This window comes from Photinus pyralis, unplaced genomic scaffold, assembly GCF_008802855.1.
Source record: "Photinus pyralis isolate 1611_PpyrPB1 unplaced genomic scaffold, Ppyr1.3 Ppyr1.4_LG1, whole genome shotgun sequence".
Classification (NCBI taxonomy): Eukaryota; Metazoa; Arthropoda; class Insecta; order Coleoptera; family Lampyridae; genus Photinus; species Photinus pyralis.
Genome location: NW_022170249.1, coordinates 63,504,429 through 63,525,192, shown reverse-complemented (window position 1 = coordinate 63,525,192; position 20,764 = coordinate 63,504,429). Strand labels below are relative to the sequence as shown.

Here is a 20,764-nt window from a genome sequence, read left to right as displayed (position 1 = left end):
ACAAATATAAATAAATGATTATTGTTCATACTATTTTATTGCATAAAATCAAACATGAATTGTATTAAGCACAGTAGAAAATTAAAATTCATTTCGTTCAGCTTTCTCCAATTGCCATGGTACGGCACCTTCGCCCTCAAAATAATTTGCAAATACTTACCACCGTATGTTTCCAGCATTTCGACTGTGCATATTGCTACCGGTTCGTTGCATGTCGATTAGGCCTGTTGATGTACCTTCTAAACCATCCTGTACAGAGTATCTACGTTCTGCAGAGGACAATGTCATTTCTTTTTTAATAATAAAATTATGTAAGCATACTACTGCTTGCACAATTTTTACCGTTGTTTGTATACTTGTATTAATGGGTCTGGCCAATAGTCTCCAACGCCCTCTCAAAAGTCCAAATGCGCACTCCACAGTTCTCCTTGCAACGCTCAGACGATAATTAAAGATTTTTTTCCTTAAATTTAAGCTACTTTTGCGTGGGAAAGGCCTCATCATTGTAGTCGTCAAGGCAAATGCTTCATCGCCCACAAACACATATGGGGTAATGTTACTGTGGCGCCACTGTCTGCTCCCGGCGCTACTGACTATCGTCATAGGGCTACTGGAGCGCCACCTATGGCGTGGTATAAAAACCGGACTGCGCTAAGCGTCCAGCGTCTTTTTCCTCCGGTTCTCTAAGCGACTACAACCTGTGTAAGTAAACGTTTAACTGTAACCACATGGTTAGTGTTTTATTTTAATCTTAGCACGCCTGTAATTGGCGTGGCAAATAAATAAGTAGTGTTTTAATATAACTCAAGGAATGATATCGTTCCTCGAAACGAACACTACAATTGGTGACCCGCGCAAAGTGTAATCACGCAGCCGGTAATTAACAACCGCCGTCCGGCCATTTTGAAAACCACGCCACGTTTTTTTTTTCACATCCAACAATGCCACTGGACAATATTACCGACGTTCAAGCACCGCAGGAGGAGCCCCCTCGGGGAACCCAAGCCGGACCACAACCACAAACGACAACCATTGCAGCCACTGCCGTAGTACTTCCCGCGTTTTGGCCTAATCGTGTCGAGCTATGGTTCTCAATGGCGGAAGCCAAATTCGACTTGGCACACCCCAAGATAACTCGAGAAGATACCAGGTTTAATCATGTGCTCACCGTTTTACCTCCGGAAATCGCAGATGAAGTTAGCGACCTAATCATACAGCCGGATCCAAACACCCCGTATACGAAGCTAAAATCTGCAATTGTCACTAGGATGGCCATGACCGACTCCCAGAAGCTAAAAAAGCTACTCTCAGGAGAAGAACTAGGGTCCAGAAAACCGTCTCAGTTACTAAGACACATGCGCCAGCTTGTGCAAAATTCCAGTTATGTTAACGACAGAGCGCTCAAAGAACTGTTCCTACAGCAACTCCCAACATCGGTTCAAGCAATACTGGTATCACTCTACCAGTTAACACTGGAACAACTGGCCGAGACAGCTGACCGGGTTCTAGAAATTACACCGACAGTGGCAGCAGTAAGTTCACCGCAGCCACAAACCGAACAAGCCGGTGCAAGCAGCTCACCACCGAGCTACGATGCAATTGCAGCCCTCACAAGCAAAATGACCGAGTTGCTACAGATCCTCACTGTCCAAAATAATAGATCGAGAAACAACTATCGAGGCAGGAGCCGCAGCCGGAGTGCTTCGTCTTCAAAGGAATGCTGGTACCACCGTAAATTTGGAGCTTCGGCAAAGAAGTGTATTCCCCCATGCACTGGTAAAAAAAACGAGGCGCAGCAGTAGAGGCGACGACTACTGCAAGTCCCTCAGCAACCCGTCGCCTCTTCATAAAGGACCACTCCCTAAACGTTGATTTTCTAATCGACACAGGGGCAGACCTGAGTGTCCTTCCGAAATCCTTTAAGGAACACAATCGAGCTACCAACTTCACCCTTCAATCTGCCAATGGTTCCGAGATAGCAACGTATGGGTTAAGGACTATCAGTGTAAATATAGGTTTACGGAGAAACTTTCAATGGACATTTGTAGTGGCTCAAGTGATGTGTCCAATCATAGGCGCAGACTTTTTACACCATTTTAATTTAAGTGTAGACATTAGGAACAGACAATTAACAGACAATACAACATCCATTAAAAGTAAGTGCTCGTGCAACAAAACTTCAGTGTTATCGGTGCGCACAGTTTACAGTGCTAACAAGTTTTTTAACATCATTCAAAAATATCCCGATGTCGTCAGGGCTAAACCCATTCAAGACCCGATAAAGCATACGGTTGTGCACCATATAGAAACAAAGGGCCCGCCAGTACACTGCAAACCCAGACGTCTCGCACCGGACAAACTCCGAATAGCCAAAGAAGAGTTCACAAGGATGCTCGAGGCAGGTGTGATACAACCATCTTCTTCACCTTGGGCCAGCCCGTTGCACATGGTACCCAAAGCCGATACCACCTGGAGACCGTGTGGGGATTATCGGATGTTAAATGCAGTGACCACGGCCGATAGATACCCTATTCCACATATTGAGGATTTTAGTCACCATTTACTGGGAAAAACTGTCTTCTCCTCGATAGATTTGGTTAAGGCCTATCACCAAATACCAGTAAACCCTGCAGATCGGCCAAAGACAGCAGTCACCACACCTTTCGGGTTGTACGAGTTCGTAAAGATGCCTTTCGGTCTGAGAAATGCCGCTCAGACTTTCCAAAGATTCCTCGACGATGTGCTACGTGACCTCGACTTCGTCTACGCCTATATCGATGATGTACTGATCGCATCAAAAGACGAAGAGGAACATATCGCACATCTAGATCTCGTACTGCAGCGCTTTACAGAATATGGAATCGTAATTGTTGAAAAAATCGAGACGACGAGAGACGATGAGATATTCAAGATGATTTTAATAAAAAATAAACGTACAGTTTTTTTATAACAGTCAACAATCAAATCTATTTATTTGACACACTGAAACCTTGATCTAACGAATTTAATGTTTTTCTTTTCAACACTTCCCCTAAAACACAAAATTCTTGTAACGAATAACAGATATACCTAACATAACTTCTAACCAATCTCAACTTCAATCATTCCAATTTTGGTTCGAAGTTCTTGAAAACGGGGTCTTGCAATTGGTTTTGTTAAAATATCTGCCAATTGTTTTTCACTAGATACATGTTCAATCTTCATTTGACAATTTTGTACTCTTTCTCGAATAAAATGTGCCCTAACATCAATATGCTTAGAGCGCTTATGAAAACTTGGATTTTTAGCAAGTTTTATAGCGCTTGCATTATCTATCAGAGAGTTGGTACATCAAATAGTGGAGAAATTTCATTAAATAAGCGGCTCAACCAAACAGCGTCTTTAGCAGCCTCACTGGCAGCTACATATTCCGCTTCTGTCGTCGATAATGAAACACTTTTTGTTGTCTTCTACTTGTCCATACAATAGCACCACCGCAGAACTTGAAAAATACTCCACTTACTGAGCGACGCGTATTAGGGTCACTTGCATAATCGGCATCACAGTAGGACTCTAATTCTTGAAAATGTCCAGTAACAGTATAGCAAATACCAAAATTAATAGTACCTTTCAAATACCTTAAAATTCTCTTTACCATTGTCCAATGCTGCTCTTGAGGGTTTTCTACAAATTGCGAAATATAATTCACAGCAAAGGCAATGTCAGGTCGTGTAGCTACTGTCAAATACAATAAACTACCTACCGCTTCTCGGTAAGGGGCATTAGTTCGTTCAGTATTTAGTACTTCCCCTGTCAGTTGACATCGTTCAATAGGAATCGATACAGGATTTGCATCAGTCATGTTATATTTCCGAAGAAGTCCTTTAGTGTAATTTCTTTGGCTTATAAAAATTGACCCATCATCGAAACGATCAATTTGTATATTCAGGAAACTTCCAACAACTTTATCAATAGTTATTTTAAATTCTTCCTTCAATTTTTCCAAGAAATCTTCAATGATTTCTTGTTTCGTGGCAGCAACAAGACCATCGTCAACATAAAGAATAACCAACAACTTATCATTTTCATTTAGACGAAAATATAAACATGAATCGGCTTTGCTCTCTTGTAATCCAAAAGAAATTAGAACATCCTTGAAACGTTTGTTCCAACATCTTGGTGACTGTTTTAAACCGTAGAGACCTTTTCTTAATTTGCAAACTTGTTGACTACCATCCTCATAACCTTCAGGTTGCTGCATATAAATTTCTTTATCAATGAATCCATATAAGAAAGCAGTTTTTACGTCAAATTGAGCTAATTTTAACCGTTCCTTTGCTGCAATACTCAAAAAAATTCGAATAGTATCAAAACGTACCACTGGACTGAATGTTTCTTCATAATCAATGCCCTCTCTCTGATTGAAACCACGAACAACCAATCGTGCTTTATACCGAGCAATTTCTCCAGTACAATTTCGCTTGATCTTGTAAACCCAACGATTTGAGATGGTTTTTTTACCTTTCGGTAAGTCAACCAATTCCCAAGTTTGATTTTCTTCAAGCGAGTCCAATTCCTCTTTCATTGCTTTATTCCAGTGTCTCTGTTCTGCAGTTTGTATTGCTTCAGAATAACATTTTGGTTCTTCTATTTCAGCCATCATAATGTCTAGCAATCGCTCTGGCGCTTTTAATGTTGTACGATCACGCAATTGTCTTTGTTCGTCAACATCATCTATATCTTCCGCAAATTCTGTTAGAGGTATTATATCGTCAACCTGATTAACGGGTACATCTACCGGAAGTGGTACTACTTCATTTCTTTCGTGACTGTTACCATGACTATGATTTTCATTTGGAAATAAAGTTAACAATCTTCCAGTCAATTCCGGCCCAAAAACTACATTTTTGCTGCGTTCAATTTTGTTTTTTTGATTTGAACCAAATCCGAAATCCGTCCACGTTATCAGAATACCCAACAAAAATTCCACGTTTTCCTTTTTTATCCCATATCTTTCGCTTTACATTTGGTACATGTACATAGCATTCTGTACCAAAAATGTGAAAATTATTTAAGTGGATATTCTTACCAACAAACAATTCATAAGGTGTTTGTCCAGGAATACTACTCTGTCCAGTACGATTTAGAATATAAATAGATGCATTTACAGCCTCAGCCCACAACTGTTTCGGTAAATTCTTGGCAAGAAGCATTGTCCGGGCAAGTTCAACGACAGTCCTGTTTGTCCTCTCTGCACAACCATTTTGTTCTGGACTATATGGATTCGTAACCGACAATATTATACCATTCTCCATCATAAGTTTCCGCACTTCAGCGTTATCGAACTCCAAACCACCGCCGCATTGAAAAATTTTTACTGCTCTCCCAAGTTGATTCTTCACAACTTTCAACATCTCAGCAATTTTTCTTACAGTCTCGGATTTTTCTTTGAGAAAATAAACAATACGCATTTTCGAATAGTCGCAAGTAAAACACAAAAAATATTTTGATCCTCCTAATGAAAGGCATTCCATGGGACCGCAAATATCAGCTGCTATTACTTCTCCTGGTTCGGTTGCACGTTGCTGACGTTTCAAAAAATTACTACGATGCTGCTTGCCTTCAACACAAGCTCCGCAAAAATCGTCACCCTCAATGAATTCAATTTTGTGCTTCTTTAGCAACTCTTTCACGTGACACTTGTTTTGATGGCCCAATTTTTCATGCCATATCTGCAACGTCTCTTTAGATGAAATATTTGCTTCACTTACCATTGGAATTTTTGGTGGCTTTATGCAGATGATCATTTTGAACAACTGGACATTCTTACACCACAAGCTTTTGTAACTCCTCCTTTTAAAAATGAACACTCTTTGTTAGTTGAGCTAAATGACATTCCCTTGTCCAAAGCAGACGTCACAGAAAAAAGATTTCTTCGTGCTGTTGGTACATACAACACGTTTTCCATGTGACATGCGTTCCATATTCCATTGACTAGAGCATCAAACTGTATAGTTCCTTTGCCTAGGGCATTCATCGTAGATTTGTCCCCAATGTAAATCTTAACAGGTTCTTCAAATAATTCAAATGAAGAAAAAACATTCCTTGCGATGTGTGATATGATCCGTTGCTCCAGAATCAACAATCCAGACATCATTTTCTTCAGCACTAAGAACTTCTCCAACAAATGCTTCAGTTTTTGAAAAATTTTCCGCTGGAGTTTTCTTATTTTCGGTTTTCTTTGGACAATTATTTCGAAGATGGCCTAAAACATTGCATCGGTGGCATCGTACCTTAGAAATATCAAATTTCTTAACATTGCTACGTGAAGACTCACCAGATGTACTGTAGTTATAACTTTTACTATGGTTTTTCTTACTAGCCATAAGTGCAACTAACTCATCTTGTTTTTCAATTCGCTGTATTTGTCGCTTGTCTTCCGTTGTCAAAAGTTCCACTAGATTGTTGAAAGTTTGCTGGTTTTCTGACCTTGCCCACCAAGCTTGTCGTAAACTTTCAAATTCATCAGGAAGTGAATCTAGTAATTTAACAACAATTGATGACTCGTCTGGTTTTACATTTAATTGCTGCATCTGCAAAATTAATTGTTCAAATTTGGCAATATGATGTACCATGTCATCAACTGGTTTTTTTTGAAATACAAAAAAACTCTGACTGTACAATATGTGCAGCTTGCTTGGTCTGCTGTTGGTAAACTGAATGTAGTTTCAACCACATTTCTTGTGCTGTTTCACACGCAACCAGCAACGCTAATACCTTAGAATCGATTGTTTTTTACAATCAGCTGACTCGCTGCGCGATCCGCCTTATCCCAAGCTTTAAGCTGGCCTTATATTCAGCTCGATCGGCGTCTCCTGCTTCCTCTCTCAAAGGAGCTGGCTTCCCAATTTCGCCGATGCATACCTCATATGCTCCATCTATTCCTCGAAGTAAACTTTTCACTGCAAACTTCCAAAGAATCCAGTTTTCCGTTCCTCTGAGTTTCTTGATCCCATGTACTTGAAGTTCCATTCCAAAAAGAAATTCAATGTCCAACTTCTTTTATAGGGAACCACGCTCTGCTACCATGTTGAAAAAATCGAGACGACGAGAGACGATGAGATATTCAAGATGATTTTAATAAAAAATAAACGTACAGTTTTTTTATAACAGTCAACAATCAAATCTATTTATTTGACTGTGCTAATATTATATAGACAGCTTTGATTAATTAATGTCATATTTTTTATTTGATTAAAGCCTAAAGTTTGATGGTAAATTTATTACAATTTAATCAAATAAAAAAATATAATGGAAAAGCTCTTTAAACCAGACAAGTTTTCTTCAAACCCTGATAGTCCTACGGCTCAACAAGAATGGCTTCATTGGATTCGACTATTCGAAAACTTCATTGAAAGATCCGAATATGTAGTGAAAGACGAAGATCAGTTGCAGGTACTGTCAAATTTTTTATCTTCTAACGTATTTGAATACATTAACGATTGTAAAACATACCAAGCCGCTGTAGATATTCTTAAAGCCCTTTATGTGAAACCGAAAAACTGTGATTTCTGATGGAATATCTAATAACCAATGTTATTCAACACGTTCTGGAACTACTTACAAATGTTACTTTTGTGGAGGATCTCGGAAGTAGCCAAATATAGTCATTTTAGCACAATAGACCTTGAGTCGGCCTACCATCAAGTTCCCATTTGTGCTGATGAACGACCGTTTACGGCATTCGAAGCTTGCGGGAGACTGTATCAATTTACAAGACTTCCTTTTGGTGTCACTAACGGGGTACCGGCTTTCCAAAAATTTAATGATAAAATAGTCGACACTGAAAAACTTTGCGGCGTTCATTGTTACATTGACGACATTACAATTGGCGGACGCAATAAAGTTGAACATGACGAAAATCTTAATAAATTCCTTGAAGTAGCAAAGAAATACAATATCAAATTAAACGAGAAGAAGAGTAAATTTTCTACTACTTCCATTAAACTGTTAGGACATCTTATAAGTGAAGGATCGATCAAACCGGATCCCGATCGTTTGAAGCCTTTGTTGGAAATTTCTCCACCTAGTGATAAAGGATCTTTACAGAGAATAGTCGGTATGTTTGCTTATTACTCGAAATGGATTCCACGATTCTCTGAAAAGATTCGTCCTCTGATGAATAGCAAATCGTTTCCTTTATCAAAAGAAGCCACATCAGCTTTTTCAAAACTTAAGAGAGACATTGCCAACTCTTTACTCGTATGTGTGGACCCGAAATTTCCTCTAGTTGTCGAAACAGATGCTTCAGATGTTGCTATCTCTGCAGCTCTCACACAAAACGGACGTCCTGTTGCTTTCTTTACTAGAACTCTTACCGAAAGTGAAAAGAAGTACCCTGCAATAGAAAAAGAAGCTACTGCTATTATTGAGAGTATTAGAAAGTGGAGACATTTTTTGTGCAATCGACATTTCAAACTTATTACTGATCAGGAAGCATTGTCGTTTATGTTCAATTTGCAACATACAAGTAAAATCAAAAACGATAAAATTCAGCGATGGAGACTAGAGATGTCTTGTTATAGCTTTGATATCTCATATCGTCCTGGTTCTCTCAACAAAGTAGCTGACACGTTATCGAGGATTTGTGGAGCCACAAATCACGATGAATTGTATAATTTACACAAATCTCTGTGTCATCCAGGAGTTACCAGAATGTATCACTGGATCAAATCAAAGAATCTACCTTTTTCTTTAGAAGAAATTAAACAAATCACTTCTGCATGTCCCGTTTGCGCAGAATTGAAACCTCGATTCTATAAATCTCAAGAAAATCATCTGATTAAAGCTACAAGACCATTCGAAAGGCTCAATGTAGATTTTAAAGGACCAGTCCCTTCTAACACTAAGAATACGTATATTTTGACTATTGTTGACGAATATACAAGATTTCCTTTTGCCTACCCCTGTCGGGATATGACCTCTGCTACGATTAAAACAAACCTTTACAATCTTTTCTCCATATTCGGGGCTCCTGCATATATTCATTCTGACAGATGAACATCATTTCTCTCGAAAGATCTCATTAACTATCTTCATACACAAGGCATCGCTACGAGTTTATCTACTCCATATAACCCTCAGGGCAACGGACTTGTCGAACGGTATAATGGAATTTTATGGAAAACCATGTCTTTGGCTATGAAGAATAAGGCATTAGAGATTTCGCGATGGGAAGAAGTTTTGCCAGAATCATTACATGCCATACGTTCCCTTTTATGTACATCTATAAATTGCACTCCTCACGAAAGGATGTTCTCCCATGCACGTTGTTCGACAAATGGAATAGCTATACCTTCTTGGTTAGCAAATCCAGGAAAGGTACTAATGAAGAGTCATGTACGAACTTCCAAGTACAGTCCATTGGTCGAAGAAGTGGATCTGATTGAGGCAAATCCAGAATATGCTTTAATCCGACGGGCAAATGGGAAGGAAGTTACGGTTTCTTTAAAACATTTGGCTCCAACAGGGGACAGTTCAATATTTGGTCGTGAAGAATCTACAGGTCAAGATCACAGTTTTGAATCTGATCGAGCTGTTCCTCATGTATCAGAAGTTCCTGTCATTGAATCCAATTCCTTCCCCAACCCAGTATTAACAGAAGAACAAACAAGATCGCAACGAGAAAGAAAACTACCGTTGTATCTACAAGACTACATTTCAAAATAACTAGGGGAGAATGTGCTAATATTATATAGACAGCTTTGATTAATTAATGTCATATTTTTTATTTGATTAAAGCCTAAAGTTTGATGGTAAATTTATTACATTGACACACTGAAACCTTGATCTAACGAATTTAATGTTTTTCTTTTCAACAGTAATCAATCCGAACAAGTGTGTATTTGGAGCTCAGGAGTTAAAATTTCTTGGAGTGAAGATCACTACAGAAGGAATCCTCCCCCTCCCGGAAAAGGTGCAAGCTATCCACGATTTTCCTCTACCGACAAAAAGTAAGGGATTACAGCAATTCATCGGTATGGCGAACTACTACCGGAGATGGCTACCAGAAGCAGCTGCAGCATTAGCCCCAATGCACAGTCTACTTAAAGGCCTGCAGCGTAGAAACGTAGTGCTCACCTGGACAGACGCTGCCATTGAATCTTTTAGGCAAGTAAAACAGAAGCTAGTTAATGCCACTCTGTTAACTTACCCTAATCTATCATTACCAATGAATCTCACCGTCGATGCCTCAGACACAGCGGTAGGTGGCGTACTACAGCAAGGATCACCTGGCAACTACAAGCCAATCTCCTTCTTCTCCTTGAAGTTAAATCCAGCAGAAACTAGGTATAGCACCTACGATCGAGAGCTGCTGGCAATTTACAAGGGGATCAAACATTTCCAACACTTCCTTGAAGGCCGCAATTTCACGGTATTTACGGACCACAAGCCGCTAGTGTTTGCATTCAAGCAAAAACCAACGAAGTGCACCCCGCGTCAGTGTAGGCACCTCGACTACATCTCACAATATACAACAGATATTCAACATATACCAGGTGTGGACAACATCCCCGCAGACACAATGTCCAGAGTTGAATCGGTTACATAAATAACCAAATCGACGTAAGGGCATTTTCAAAGGCACAGCGGGACGACCCAGAATTAGTGAAGTTGCGCGAGCAAGGAAAATACATTTTCTCAGAAATCCCATCTTGCGTACCTGAAGACAAACTAATCTACGAAACTTCCACTCCACATCGCCGACTGTACGTACCACAGACCTACAGGAATATTATGTTCAATGCCATCCACAATCTATCTCACCCAGGAGTGAAAGGCACAACGAAGCTCGTCGTCTGCAAATATTTCTGGCCCGGCATGCGGAAAGATGTCGCCAATTGGGTAAAAACATGTCTTCCATGTCAGCGAGCGAAAGTCAACAAACATGTGCGATCGCCCATAGGCACTTTCGCAGAACCAGACGCTCGTTTCAGCCACATCCACATGGATATCGTTGGACCGCTACCATACTCCAATGGAAAGCAATACCTCCTCACAATGATCGATAGATTTACCCGGTGGCCTGAAGCGATTCCAATACAGGACATCACAGCCGAAACGTGTGCTAAGACGTTCGTAGAGTACTGGATAGCACGATTTGGCGTCCCTTCAACCGTCACCACAGATAGGGGCAGGCAATTTGAATCATCCCTATTCGCCGAGGTGAGTAAGCTGGCTGGAATCCAAAAAATTCACACCACGTCGTTCCACCCACAAAGCAACGGACTCGTAGAGCGGTTTCATCGTCAGCTAAAGGCAGCGTTAAAATGCCACGAGTCAGATTGGACCGAGTCGTTACCTTTAGTGTTACTGGGAATCCGCAACACAGTAAAGGAAGGCGTTAATACAACACCAGCCGAATTGTTGTACGAAACAACCATGAAACTTCCAGGTCCAATGATGGAACCACCCGCAACGAAAACTCCCAACCAACTATCTGAGTACGACTTCGCATGCAGACTGCAAAAGAACATGGGTAACATTCGTTTCCAACATACGACAAACCACAGAACACCATCCACTTACCAACCAAAGGATCTGCAGACCACAAAGCATGTCTTCATACGTGTCGACAGAGTACGGAAACCGTTGGAACCTCCATACGAAGGACCATACCTAGTCCTCAGCAGAAGCAACAAATTCTTCAAGGTTCGCATTCGGAATAGGGACGAGAACATCTCCATAGACCGATTAAAACCTGCCTACTACGAGGGGAACGACACTCATCCAGCTGTTAAACCGACTACCACGACAGGACCTCCCGTGCCAGTTCCAGACCCTGCTGGAAAACTACCTCCTCCACCGACCCAGGAAGACAAACCTACAAGACAAACGCGTTCAGGCAGACAGGTGCATTTCCCAACGAAATTCAAAGACATGGTACACACCCGCCAAATACCTACACATTTGTAAATAATTATATCTTCATTTTGTAAATAACTTCGTTTGTAAATATCTTAAGTGGGCACATTGTTTAGGCCAGTATAGGTTAAGTTTGGTTATGTATTCACCAGTGGCGTGTCCTGTATTAACCTTTATACTAAAAAGGGGGTGATGTGGCGCCACTGTCTGCTCCCGGCGCTACTGACTATCGTCATAGGGCTACTGGAGCGCCACCTATGGCGTGGTATAAAAACCGGACTGCGCTAAGCGTCCAGCGTCTTTTTCCTCCGGTTCTCTAAGCGACTACAACCTGTGTAAGTAAACGTTTTACTGTAACCACATGGTTAGTGTTTTATTTTAATCTTAGCACGCCTGTAATTGGCGTGGCAAATAAATAAGTAGTGTTTTAATATAACTCAAGGAATGATATCGTTCCTCGAAACGAACACTACATTACTACTATTTGATGGCAGAGGTTCCGCACATGGAATATTTAGAGAATTGTTGTCAAGGGCTCTTCCAATTTCACTACTTCGAAAAACTCCACCGTCACTTTGTCTTCCGGGAGAACCTATGTCCACAAGTATAAAACATAGGTCTGCATCGACCACTCCAAGTAAATTAATACTATGGCTACCCTTATAATTATAGTAAGTTGAACCACTCTGTTTTGGTGCCTGAAACATTAGGAATTAGTAACAAAAATTTAGTGTATTTGTTTTCATACTTCTATAATGACATGTTTGCCATCGATTGCACCAATCAATGCGGAAAATGGCATACAGTATTAAACTTTTCGGCGATTGTTCTCCACGCATTGGTATCAGGAACTTGTAAATACAGTGGTTTGGCACGTAAACCAAATGGTTTTATTGTCAAATAATATATACAATATATACAAGCGGCTCGGATCGTAGGCGAAGCGTGGTTTCAGCGGGTCTGAGCTGGCGGATCGATCGGGGAGTAATGGTCAGCTGTAGACGGAGCCGGTAGTCGAGGTCGCGTTCGGCTGTAGGCGGCTGGAGCTGTTGAAGATCTCGAAGCGCGGATGCCACTGCTCTCTGCTCGCAGGAACGCCGAAATTATAGGGAATTAAAAATAAGATCGCAGCGCCGCGGTGGACAAATTGTAAAGCTCTGCAAGATATGTAAACTTTGCTAATCTTTGCTGTTTTGTATATATAAAGTGTGTATGTTTTGAATTTTTTGAAGTAATTATATACGAGTGGATCACGAAATAGCTTATTTGAAGTAAATTGATACAAGCGCAACTTCTGCCGTTCCGCGTAAGTAATGCATAAGTTCAATAATCTAACCTGACGTAAAATATTAACTTTCTAGGTTATGGAGAACAGATTCTCGATATGTGACTATCTACTGTATATAAAAGGGACAGATAATTCTAGAGTGGTGTATGAAGGGGAACATGTTCTTAATGCAGGACACATCATACTGTGTGGAGTAACAAACAAGGAGGAAAATCGTCTAACGTTGTATGCACTTTGTTTACAAACGAGTGCCTTACAAAGTGCACCACATAAAATCGAAGGGACTTTAGTGCATGATGACGAAAAGTGGGTTGTAGAAAAGTTTGCATGTTCTTGTAAAGCTGGGCAAAGTGGTCGATGCAAGCATATTTCAGCAGTTTTGCTACAATGTTCAAGGTTTTATTTAATCTATGCAGGTTAAACAGATGATATTTTGATATCCTTGTTGTAGGACTTCCCTCGATAAACTTGAAGCAGTTTCGCAAACTGATATTAAATGCACATGGTCTGCTCAGAAAGGCAAAACACAAGATAAATATAGAGCAATTCCTGTTAAAGAAATGCCGTGCATAAAGCAAAGTGATGGTATGAAATTGGACGAGGCAATTTTAATGGGCATACACGATAATTTGGTGTCTAAATTGCCAAATTCAGCATTGGCATTACACAAGTGAGCAATTTAATGTTACAATGTATATTATGTTAATGAACTTTGTAGGGCAGGACGACGTTGCACAAACCTTTCCACCTTTGAGAATGAAGAAGTGTTTACTCCATATGATGAGCATGATGTAGTCATTTTAAATCACGCAACGCAATCAATTTTAATGATGGAATTGTATCATTTTCATGTAAATTTCATAGGTTCTTGTTGTAAAGAATTGTTCGATAAACACTTATTGAAAGATATTGACGAAATATTGCTTAAAACTAAACAGTCAAAAGAATTTTGGAATATTGAAAGAAAATTTAGGGTTACAGGTTCACGAATTTATGAACTATATACGTATAAATCAGATGATTGGCAAAAAAAAGCAAATCGTTATTTTAATCCAATAAGTTTCATGAATAAATTTACTAAGCATGGCATTGAGCAAGAACCAGCTGTTGCCCGACAGATTTTTATGGATGCTACGGGCTTGAAAGTTGTAGAATGTGGATTGGTTGTTTCTCACTTTAATTCCTGGCTTGGTTATTCACCTGATGGAATAATTGTTGACCAAGACGGTAATCCAAAAGAATTAATCGAAATTAAATGCCCATTTGCAGGTATGTTGCAATTTATTATTAATCTAAAATAATTAAATGACTTGTTTTAGGTGCTACAGAGACCATAGGAAGTGTGGTACCTAAATTAAAATACTTGCAACTTGAAGACAATATTTATGAATTAAAAAAAAAACACAAATATTTTGCACAAGTGCAACTTGGGATGGCGATGCTAAATGTATTTAATTGCAAATTTATTATTTATTGTTCTTTTGATAAAAGCATGTTAATTCTAGATGTACCATATAATTACGATTTTTCAAAAACTTTATTGTTTAATGTTAAAGGAAAGTATTTTAAAAAAATGTTACATGTAATGTGTAATACATAAATTGTTATAAAAATATTATTTTAAAAATTTATCCTCTGCTAAAATTGGTGCTGACAAATTAGTAATTGCACAAATAATTATTATAATGTCATCAATGTAGTGTACAAGATTCCACTGAAGTTTCCCTCCTAGAATTTTAAAAATTTTGAGGCGTTGATTAGTGCGTTCAATGTGCACTCTGGCAGATGCTATTTCTTTAGTGAACATTGCTTCTCCTTCGTCAAATTGTGCTTTACCTCGAAGAAATGGTGGACGATACAGCTTAATCTCATACATTTTGCAAATGTCTTCAATTAAAAATCCCTTGTCAACCATAACTGCAGAACCTTTTTCTAATTTTTTGATTAATTCACTTCCGTGAAAAATAATTTTATCCGATGCTCTCCCTCCATATGCTTTACTAACAAAAGTTACTAAACCTGCTGGAGAAACTCCTGTCATAAATTTTACTGTAAGTGCACCTTTATAGTGTGAATAGAACCGTATTCGGCAACATAAACATTTTGGCGTCTGAATAAATATCTCAGTACAGTCTAAGACGATTTGAGTGTCTTGGAACTTTTCAAAACAGATTGGCATGTTTTGTGAATTTTCTATTTTTGACGGAAATACGATCACTGATTTTAAAATGGTGGAAAGTAACTTTATCATTTCTATAAAATAAATTCTGCACAGGACACTACTTATTCCATATAAAACTCCTAGGATAGTATAACTCACATCACATTTTAGTTTAGTAAATGTTAATGACACTCGATCCTTGACACATAGTTTATGTATTCGAACATCTTTATATATGATTGCAATAGACGCACAAATTTCATCCAACAAAATAAAACTATTTGTATAGTGTATTAGTTTTAGTTACCTATTCTATGGTAGGGGACGGGTGGTAAAAAGTGAAGTGAGAGGCAGTCCGTTTTTAAGCGTAGCATGTAGCGTGTCTAAGTTGTATTTTAACTTAATAAAAGTCTTAAAAAGAACCGTGTTTGTGAAAGTCACAACATAATGGCGACGAGGATGATTTAAGTTAAATATCAGTCACGCCGTTAAGTCTACTGAGAAGTCTTAGTCAAGTCACACGGGAAAAAGTAAGGTTAGGTTACGTAAAAAAAAACGTGGGAAAAGTCTGTTGTAGAAAAGAAGTCTTGTAGTCTGTACATAACAGTCAAGTCCAAGTCAAATTGTCAAGATGCTAATAGGTAGTATCGAACCGTTTAAGTCGAAAGAGAGCGAGATAAATTCGTACTTAGAACGAATGGATCAATTGTTCGAGTGTAACTGCGTGGAAGAGGAGAAGAAAGTTTGCATGTTCCTAACATTGTTGGGTGCAGAGGCGTACGAGGTGTTGAGGGATTTATTATCTCCGGAGTTGCCCAAGGATAAATCCTATAAGGATCTCAAGGACGTGTTAATGAAACATTACAGTCCGAAGAGGTTGGTCATTGCGGAGAGGTATCAATTCCACTGTGCGAGGCAAGAGAGTCACGAGGACGTTGCGGCGTTCACATTGAAGTTGAAAAACTTGGTAAAAAACTGTAAGTTTGGTCAGTTCATGGAAGAAGCGTTAAGAGACAAGTTTGTCTGCGGTATAAGAAGTGAAGCAATGAGGCGTAAGTTGTTATCAGAAGAAGAGTTAACCTTCGGAAAAGCAGTCAAAATAGCATCAAGCATGGAATTAGCCGAAGGGCAAGCGAGAAGTTTAGGGTCAGAATTAGTCAACAAGTGTCAAGTTAATAAAAAGAAGTTCGAGTCTAATTACAGTCAAGGAAAGCCGCAGTTTCGTACAAAACAGTCAGGTCAGACTTCCAGTCTGGGAAAAAGTCAAAGTTGTAAGAGGTGCCTGAGAATACATGTCGATCCTTCCAAATGTCCAGCCGTTAAGTGGAAATGTTTTGCATGTGATAAAATTGGTCACACCGCAAGGTCGCCGTTGTGCCACAAGAATAAAGTGCATTTCACCGAGGAGGAAGAGGAACAGTTCGAACAGTCGTCGCAGGGTCAAAACGAGGATGTCGACGAGGAGCTATATGACGATTTAGTACATTGGTCCAGGGTTTACGAAAACGAGGATGTGTTGCGTTGCGTTACAACAGGTGATCAATGTCCAGTTAAAGTAAGTGTGCTTATCAATAATAAATCAGTGAATATGGAAGTGGATACAGGTGCCAATAGTACCATAATGCCATTTAAGATGTTTAAATCTAGGTTCGGAAATGTTGCATTAACCAAGCTAAGTAATTGTAGAATAAATACCTTATTTGGTGAAGCAAAAAAGTCAGTTTATAGAGCTTTGGTTGATGTACATTTTAGAAACAATGACTTTCAGTTAGAACTTAAGGTGGTTGATTATGATAGTGACGTTTGTCTGTTAGGTAGATATTGGTTAGATAAGTTAATCCCGAATTGGAAAAGTAAATTACTTGATACAACTATTTCCCATATTGAGGTCAATCATTTGAATTCACAGGAGTCCATGGCAAATGTGATTAAGCATTTGAAACAAAAGTACTCTGGGGTATTAAGTAAAGGCTTTATTAATGAATTCGTAGTAAACATTAAAGTTCAAAATAGTTCTATTCCTAAATTTTGTAAACCGTATAGAATTCCATATGCATTAAAAGATACAGTTGAGGCTGAAATACAAAAGTTAGTCAAGGAAGGTATTTTAGAAGCTGTTACTACATCAGAATGGGCAAGCCCAATTGTGGTGGTACCAAAATCTGATGGTAGGATTCGAATTTGTGGAGATTTTAAACAAACCATTAATCCGTGCATTGAAAATCAATATTATCCTTTACCTACAACCGAGGAAATATTTGCGTCACTGGCGGGAGGAAGAATCTTTTCAATTATTGATTTGAAGAATGCGTATTTACAGTTAAAAGTTAGCGATGAGAGCAAAAAATTATTAGTCGTTAACACACCAATTGGATTATATGCTTATACACGTTTGGCATTCGGGATTAAGAGTGCCCCACACATTTTTCAGTCAGTAATTGATCAAATTTTGAGAGGTATTGAAGGGGTGCATTGTTATCTGGATGATTGTCTAATTCAAGCTAAGGATAATAACGAAATGCAAGCAAGACTAATAAAAATTTTGGATAGGTTGAAGCAATATAATGTAAGAATAAATTGGGAAAAAACCAGTAATGTTTGCGTCAGCAACATTATCAAAATCAGAACAAAACTATAGTCAGTTGGAGAAGGAGGCCTTGTCAATCATATTTGGTGTGAGAAAATTCCATAATTATTTGTTTGGCCGTAAGTTCACCTTATTTAATGATCACAAACCGCTGCAAACCATTTTGTCACCACAGAAAAGTTTGCCACCGTTGGCAGCAGCTAGATGTCATCGTTGGGCTGTAGCTTTGTCAATTTATGATTACAATATTAAATATAGAGAAGGGAAAAATATGCAAAATGCTGATGCATTTTCAAGATTACCATTAAAAAATTCAATGAGTGGGGAATCTGTAAATTATTTTTCAGTGGTCAAAAATAGTCCGTTATCCGCTAAAGACATTGCTAATGAGACGACGAAAGACAAAGTTTTACAACAAGTTATTGGTTTTATGATGAGTGGTTGGCCAAATCCCAAAGAATTGGATGCGGCACTTAACTCATATTATATAATAAGGGAACAGTTGAATTTGGATATGAATTGTTTAATGTTTAACAACCGTGTTATTATACCAACACATTTAAGAGTACCAATTTTACATTTGCTTCATGAACAACATCCGGGCATTGTGAAAATGAAAATGCTAGCACGTCAATATGTTTATTGGCCAGATATCAACAGAGAAATTGAGAGTTTGGTGAAAGCATGTGAGTGCTGTCAATTAATGGCGGGAAATATTCCGGATGCACCAACGACATCATGGACATGGTGTCCAAGAAAGTGGCAAAGACTACACTTAGACTTAGCCATGAAAAATGGAATAAAGTTTTTAATTTTAATTGATGCAAGTAGTAAATGGGTGGATGCTTGGATTCTAAAATCAACCACTGCCAGTGATGTTATTGCTTGTCTAAGGCAAACATTTTCTATATTTGGGTTACCAGATGAGATACATTCTGACAATGGGCCGCCATTTAGTTCAGAAGAGTTTGAAATGTTTTGTAAAGCTCAAGGTATTAAAGTTCTAAAGTCCCCACCTATTCATCCGAAATCAAATGGAATCACTGAGAGAACTATTCAAACGTTTAAAAATAACCTGTTAAAACAAAATTTTGATGTGAAAACCTCAATTAAGTCAATTCAAGAAAAATTAGACAACTTTTTATTCTATTATAGGAATATACCACATAACATGACTCAAACCTCACCGGCTGAGTTATTGTTAAAACAAAAACCTCGAACCAGAATTTCGATGTTAAAACCGAATTTCAATAATTTTGTAAAAGATAAGCAAACTACATTCCTGGAAAAGGAAAATAGGGAGGTAGGATTGGCCAAATATAAAAGTTTCGTTGAGGGGGAAAAAGTCTATGTAAAAAATGTTAGGGGTGAAACAGCTAAATGGAGTTACGGGATAATTAAAGTTAGAGTTAGCCCAGTTACGTATATTGTTATGGTAGAAAATTATGCGAGACATGTGCATGTGGACCATTTAAGGAAGTGCGTTATTTATGATGATCAGTCAATTAAAGAAAGCACGCCAGTGGTATTAAGTCCCATGAAATCTTTAAATGGGTCACATGAGATCCAAAATTCATCTGAAGGGTCTAATTTACCTGAGTTATGTAATTTACCTGATGTATCAGATTTACCGAATAAGTCAAACAGTGAAAACTCTATTGAAGACAACCCTGAAAAACGGTTGTATAAAAATCAGGAAACAATAGAATTAAGGAGGTCTGTTCGTAATATTAAAAAACCAGCTAGATACTTAGATTAAGGAAAAGGTTGTTTTGTTTTAAGGGAAGAAAAATGTAGTGTATTAGTTTTAGTTACCTATTCTATGGTAGGGGACGGGTGGTAAAAAGTGAAGTGAGAGGCAGTCCGTTTTTAAGCGTAGCATGTAGCGTGTCTAAGTTGTATTTTTAACTTAATAAAAGTCTTAAAAAGAACCGTGTTTGTGAAAGTCACAACACTATTCAGTCCGGTTAAACTTGTTAAAGCTTTTTCAGTTTGAATAAAGTGGGACAATGTCAACTTTGATGGTGTATTGACTTGAATTTGAAAGTCTCTGAAAGTTTTTGGTTCACTGTTTTGACTTTCAGTTTGTATTAATGTTAATAATGCATCAGCCGCTTGTAGTTCCTCAGTGGTGGGCACTGTGTCGATATTTTCATGACAATTGTCTTCAGTTACAGGATCGGTTGCCGGTATATCCCTTAATTCTTTCATTTGGTTTCGTATTGATAATCTTACTCCACGATTCGATGGTGCTAATTCCTGTACTGAACCATGAACAGGGTTAGGTAAACACATCGTAGGAATAACATTTTTTTTCAAATTCCTCCTTTGACGAACTAAAATACAAAATAAAATCATAACAGTTTCACACTTTTTCATTTACTTACTTGTAAAGAAATCATTTTCAGTAAAATGTAATGAACAAACTTTCATGAATTCACTAATGTTTTTTCCTATTCGAAGTTTAGTTTTCCAAATATATCTGCGATTTACGATTTCCCAAACGCCCAATTTTGTCTGAATTCGTACTGTGTCGTTGACGTTAGGAAATTTGTGGAAACTTATATCAGGGGTTCGCCGCTTCAAAGAGTTACACCCGGGTACACAGCAAAATGTATTCGCCATACCCACTACACTTGTTAATTAATTACTTAAATTTCTCAAAATTTTAACACAAGCAGATTAAACACGATAACAAAGCAAAATAAACGAAATTAAATCACCCTACCATACAAACGGTCTATAACCATTTGTTTGTTTACATATCTTAGGTACGTTTGAGCTAATGACAGTAGAGGTCGCTTTAATTATCTTAAATTCCCTA

General features: G+C 38.4%; 3 protein-coding genes across 3 annotated transcripts; 2 read left to right on the top strand and 1 right to left on the bottom strand.

Annotated features, from left to right (window-relative positions):
- Positions 1-941: 941 nt before the first annotated feature.
- Positions 942-1,802, top strand: LOC116165775. Its single transcript, XM_031480449.1, has one exon. It carries the CDS (start codon positions 942-944, stop codon positions 1,800-1,802), a length of 861 nt encoding a protein of 286 aa, XP_031336309.1.
- An 11,222-nt stretch (positions 1,803-13,024) lies between these two features.
- Positions 13,025-14,280, top strand: LOC116158642. The gene is made up of 2 exons (XM_031471461.1): positions 13,025-13,588; positions 13,644-14,280. Exons 1-2 carry the CDS (start codon positions 13,269-13,271, stop codon positions 13,864-13,866), a joined length of 543 nt encoding a protein of 180 aa, XP_031327321.1. The 5' UTR covers positions 13,025-13,268; the 3' UTR covers positions 13,867-14,280.
- Positions 14,281-14,780: 500 nt separating this feature from the next.
- LOC116158641 lies at positions 14,781-20,764 on the bottom strand. Its single transcript, XM_031471460.1, has 3 exons — positions 20,328-20,764; positions 19,899-20,276; positions 14,781-15,634 (listed from the first exon to the last, which is right to left on the bottom strand). Exons 1-3 carry the CDS (start codon positions 20,563-20,565, stop codon positions 14,808-14,810), a joined length of 1,443 nt encoding a protein of 480 aa, XP_031327320.1. The 5' UTR covers positions 20,566-20,764; the 3' UTR covers positions 14,781-14,807.

Coding starts and splice junctions, on each gene's coding strand:
- LOC116165775 (XM_031480449.1), top strand. CDS start 942: ATGCCACTGGACAATATTACCGACGTTCAAGCACCGCAGGAGGAGCCC.
- LOC116158642 (XM_031471461.1), top strand. CDS start 13,269: ATGGAGAACAGATTCTCGATATGTGACTATCTACTGTATATAAAAGGG. Junction 13,589..13,643: donor GTTTTGCTACAATGTTCAAG/GTTTTATTTAAT, acceptor TCCTTGTTGTAG/GACTTCCCTCGATAAACTTG.
- LOC116158641 (XM_031471460.1), bottom strand. CDS start 20,565: ATGGCGAATACATTTTGCTGTGTACCCGGGTGTAACTCTTTGAAGCGG. Junction 20,277..20,327: donor TGAAAATGATTTCTTTACAA/GTAAGTAAATGA, acceptor TTTGTATTTTAG/TTCGTCAAAGGAGGAATTTG. Junction 15,635..19,898: donor AACAAGTTTAACCGGACTGA/ATAGTGTTGTGA, acceptor TACACTATACAA/ATAGTTTTATTTTGTTGGAT.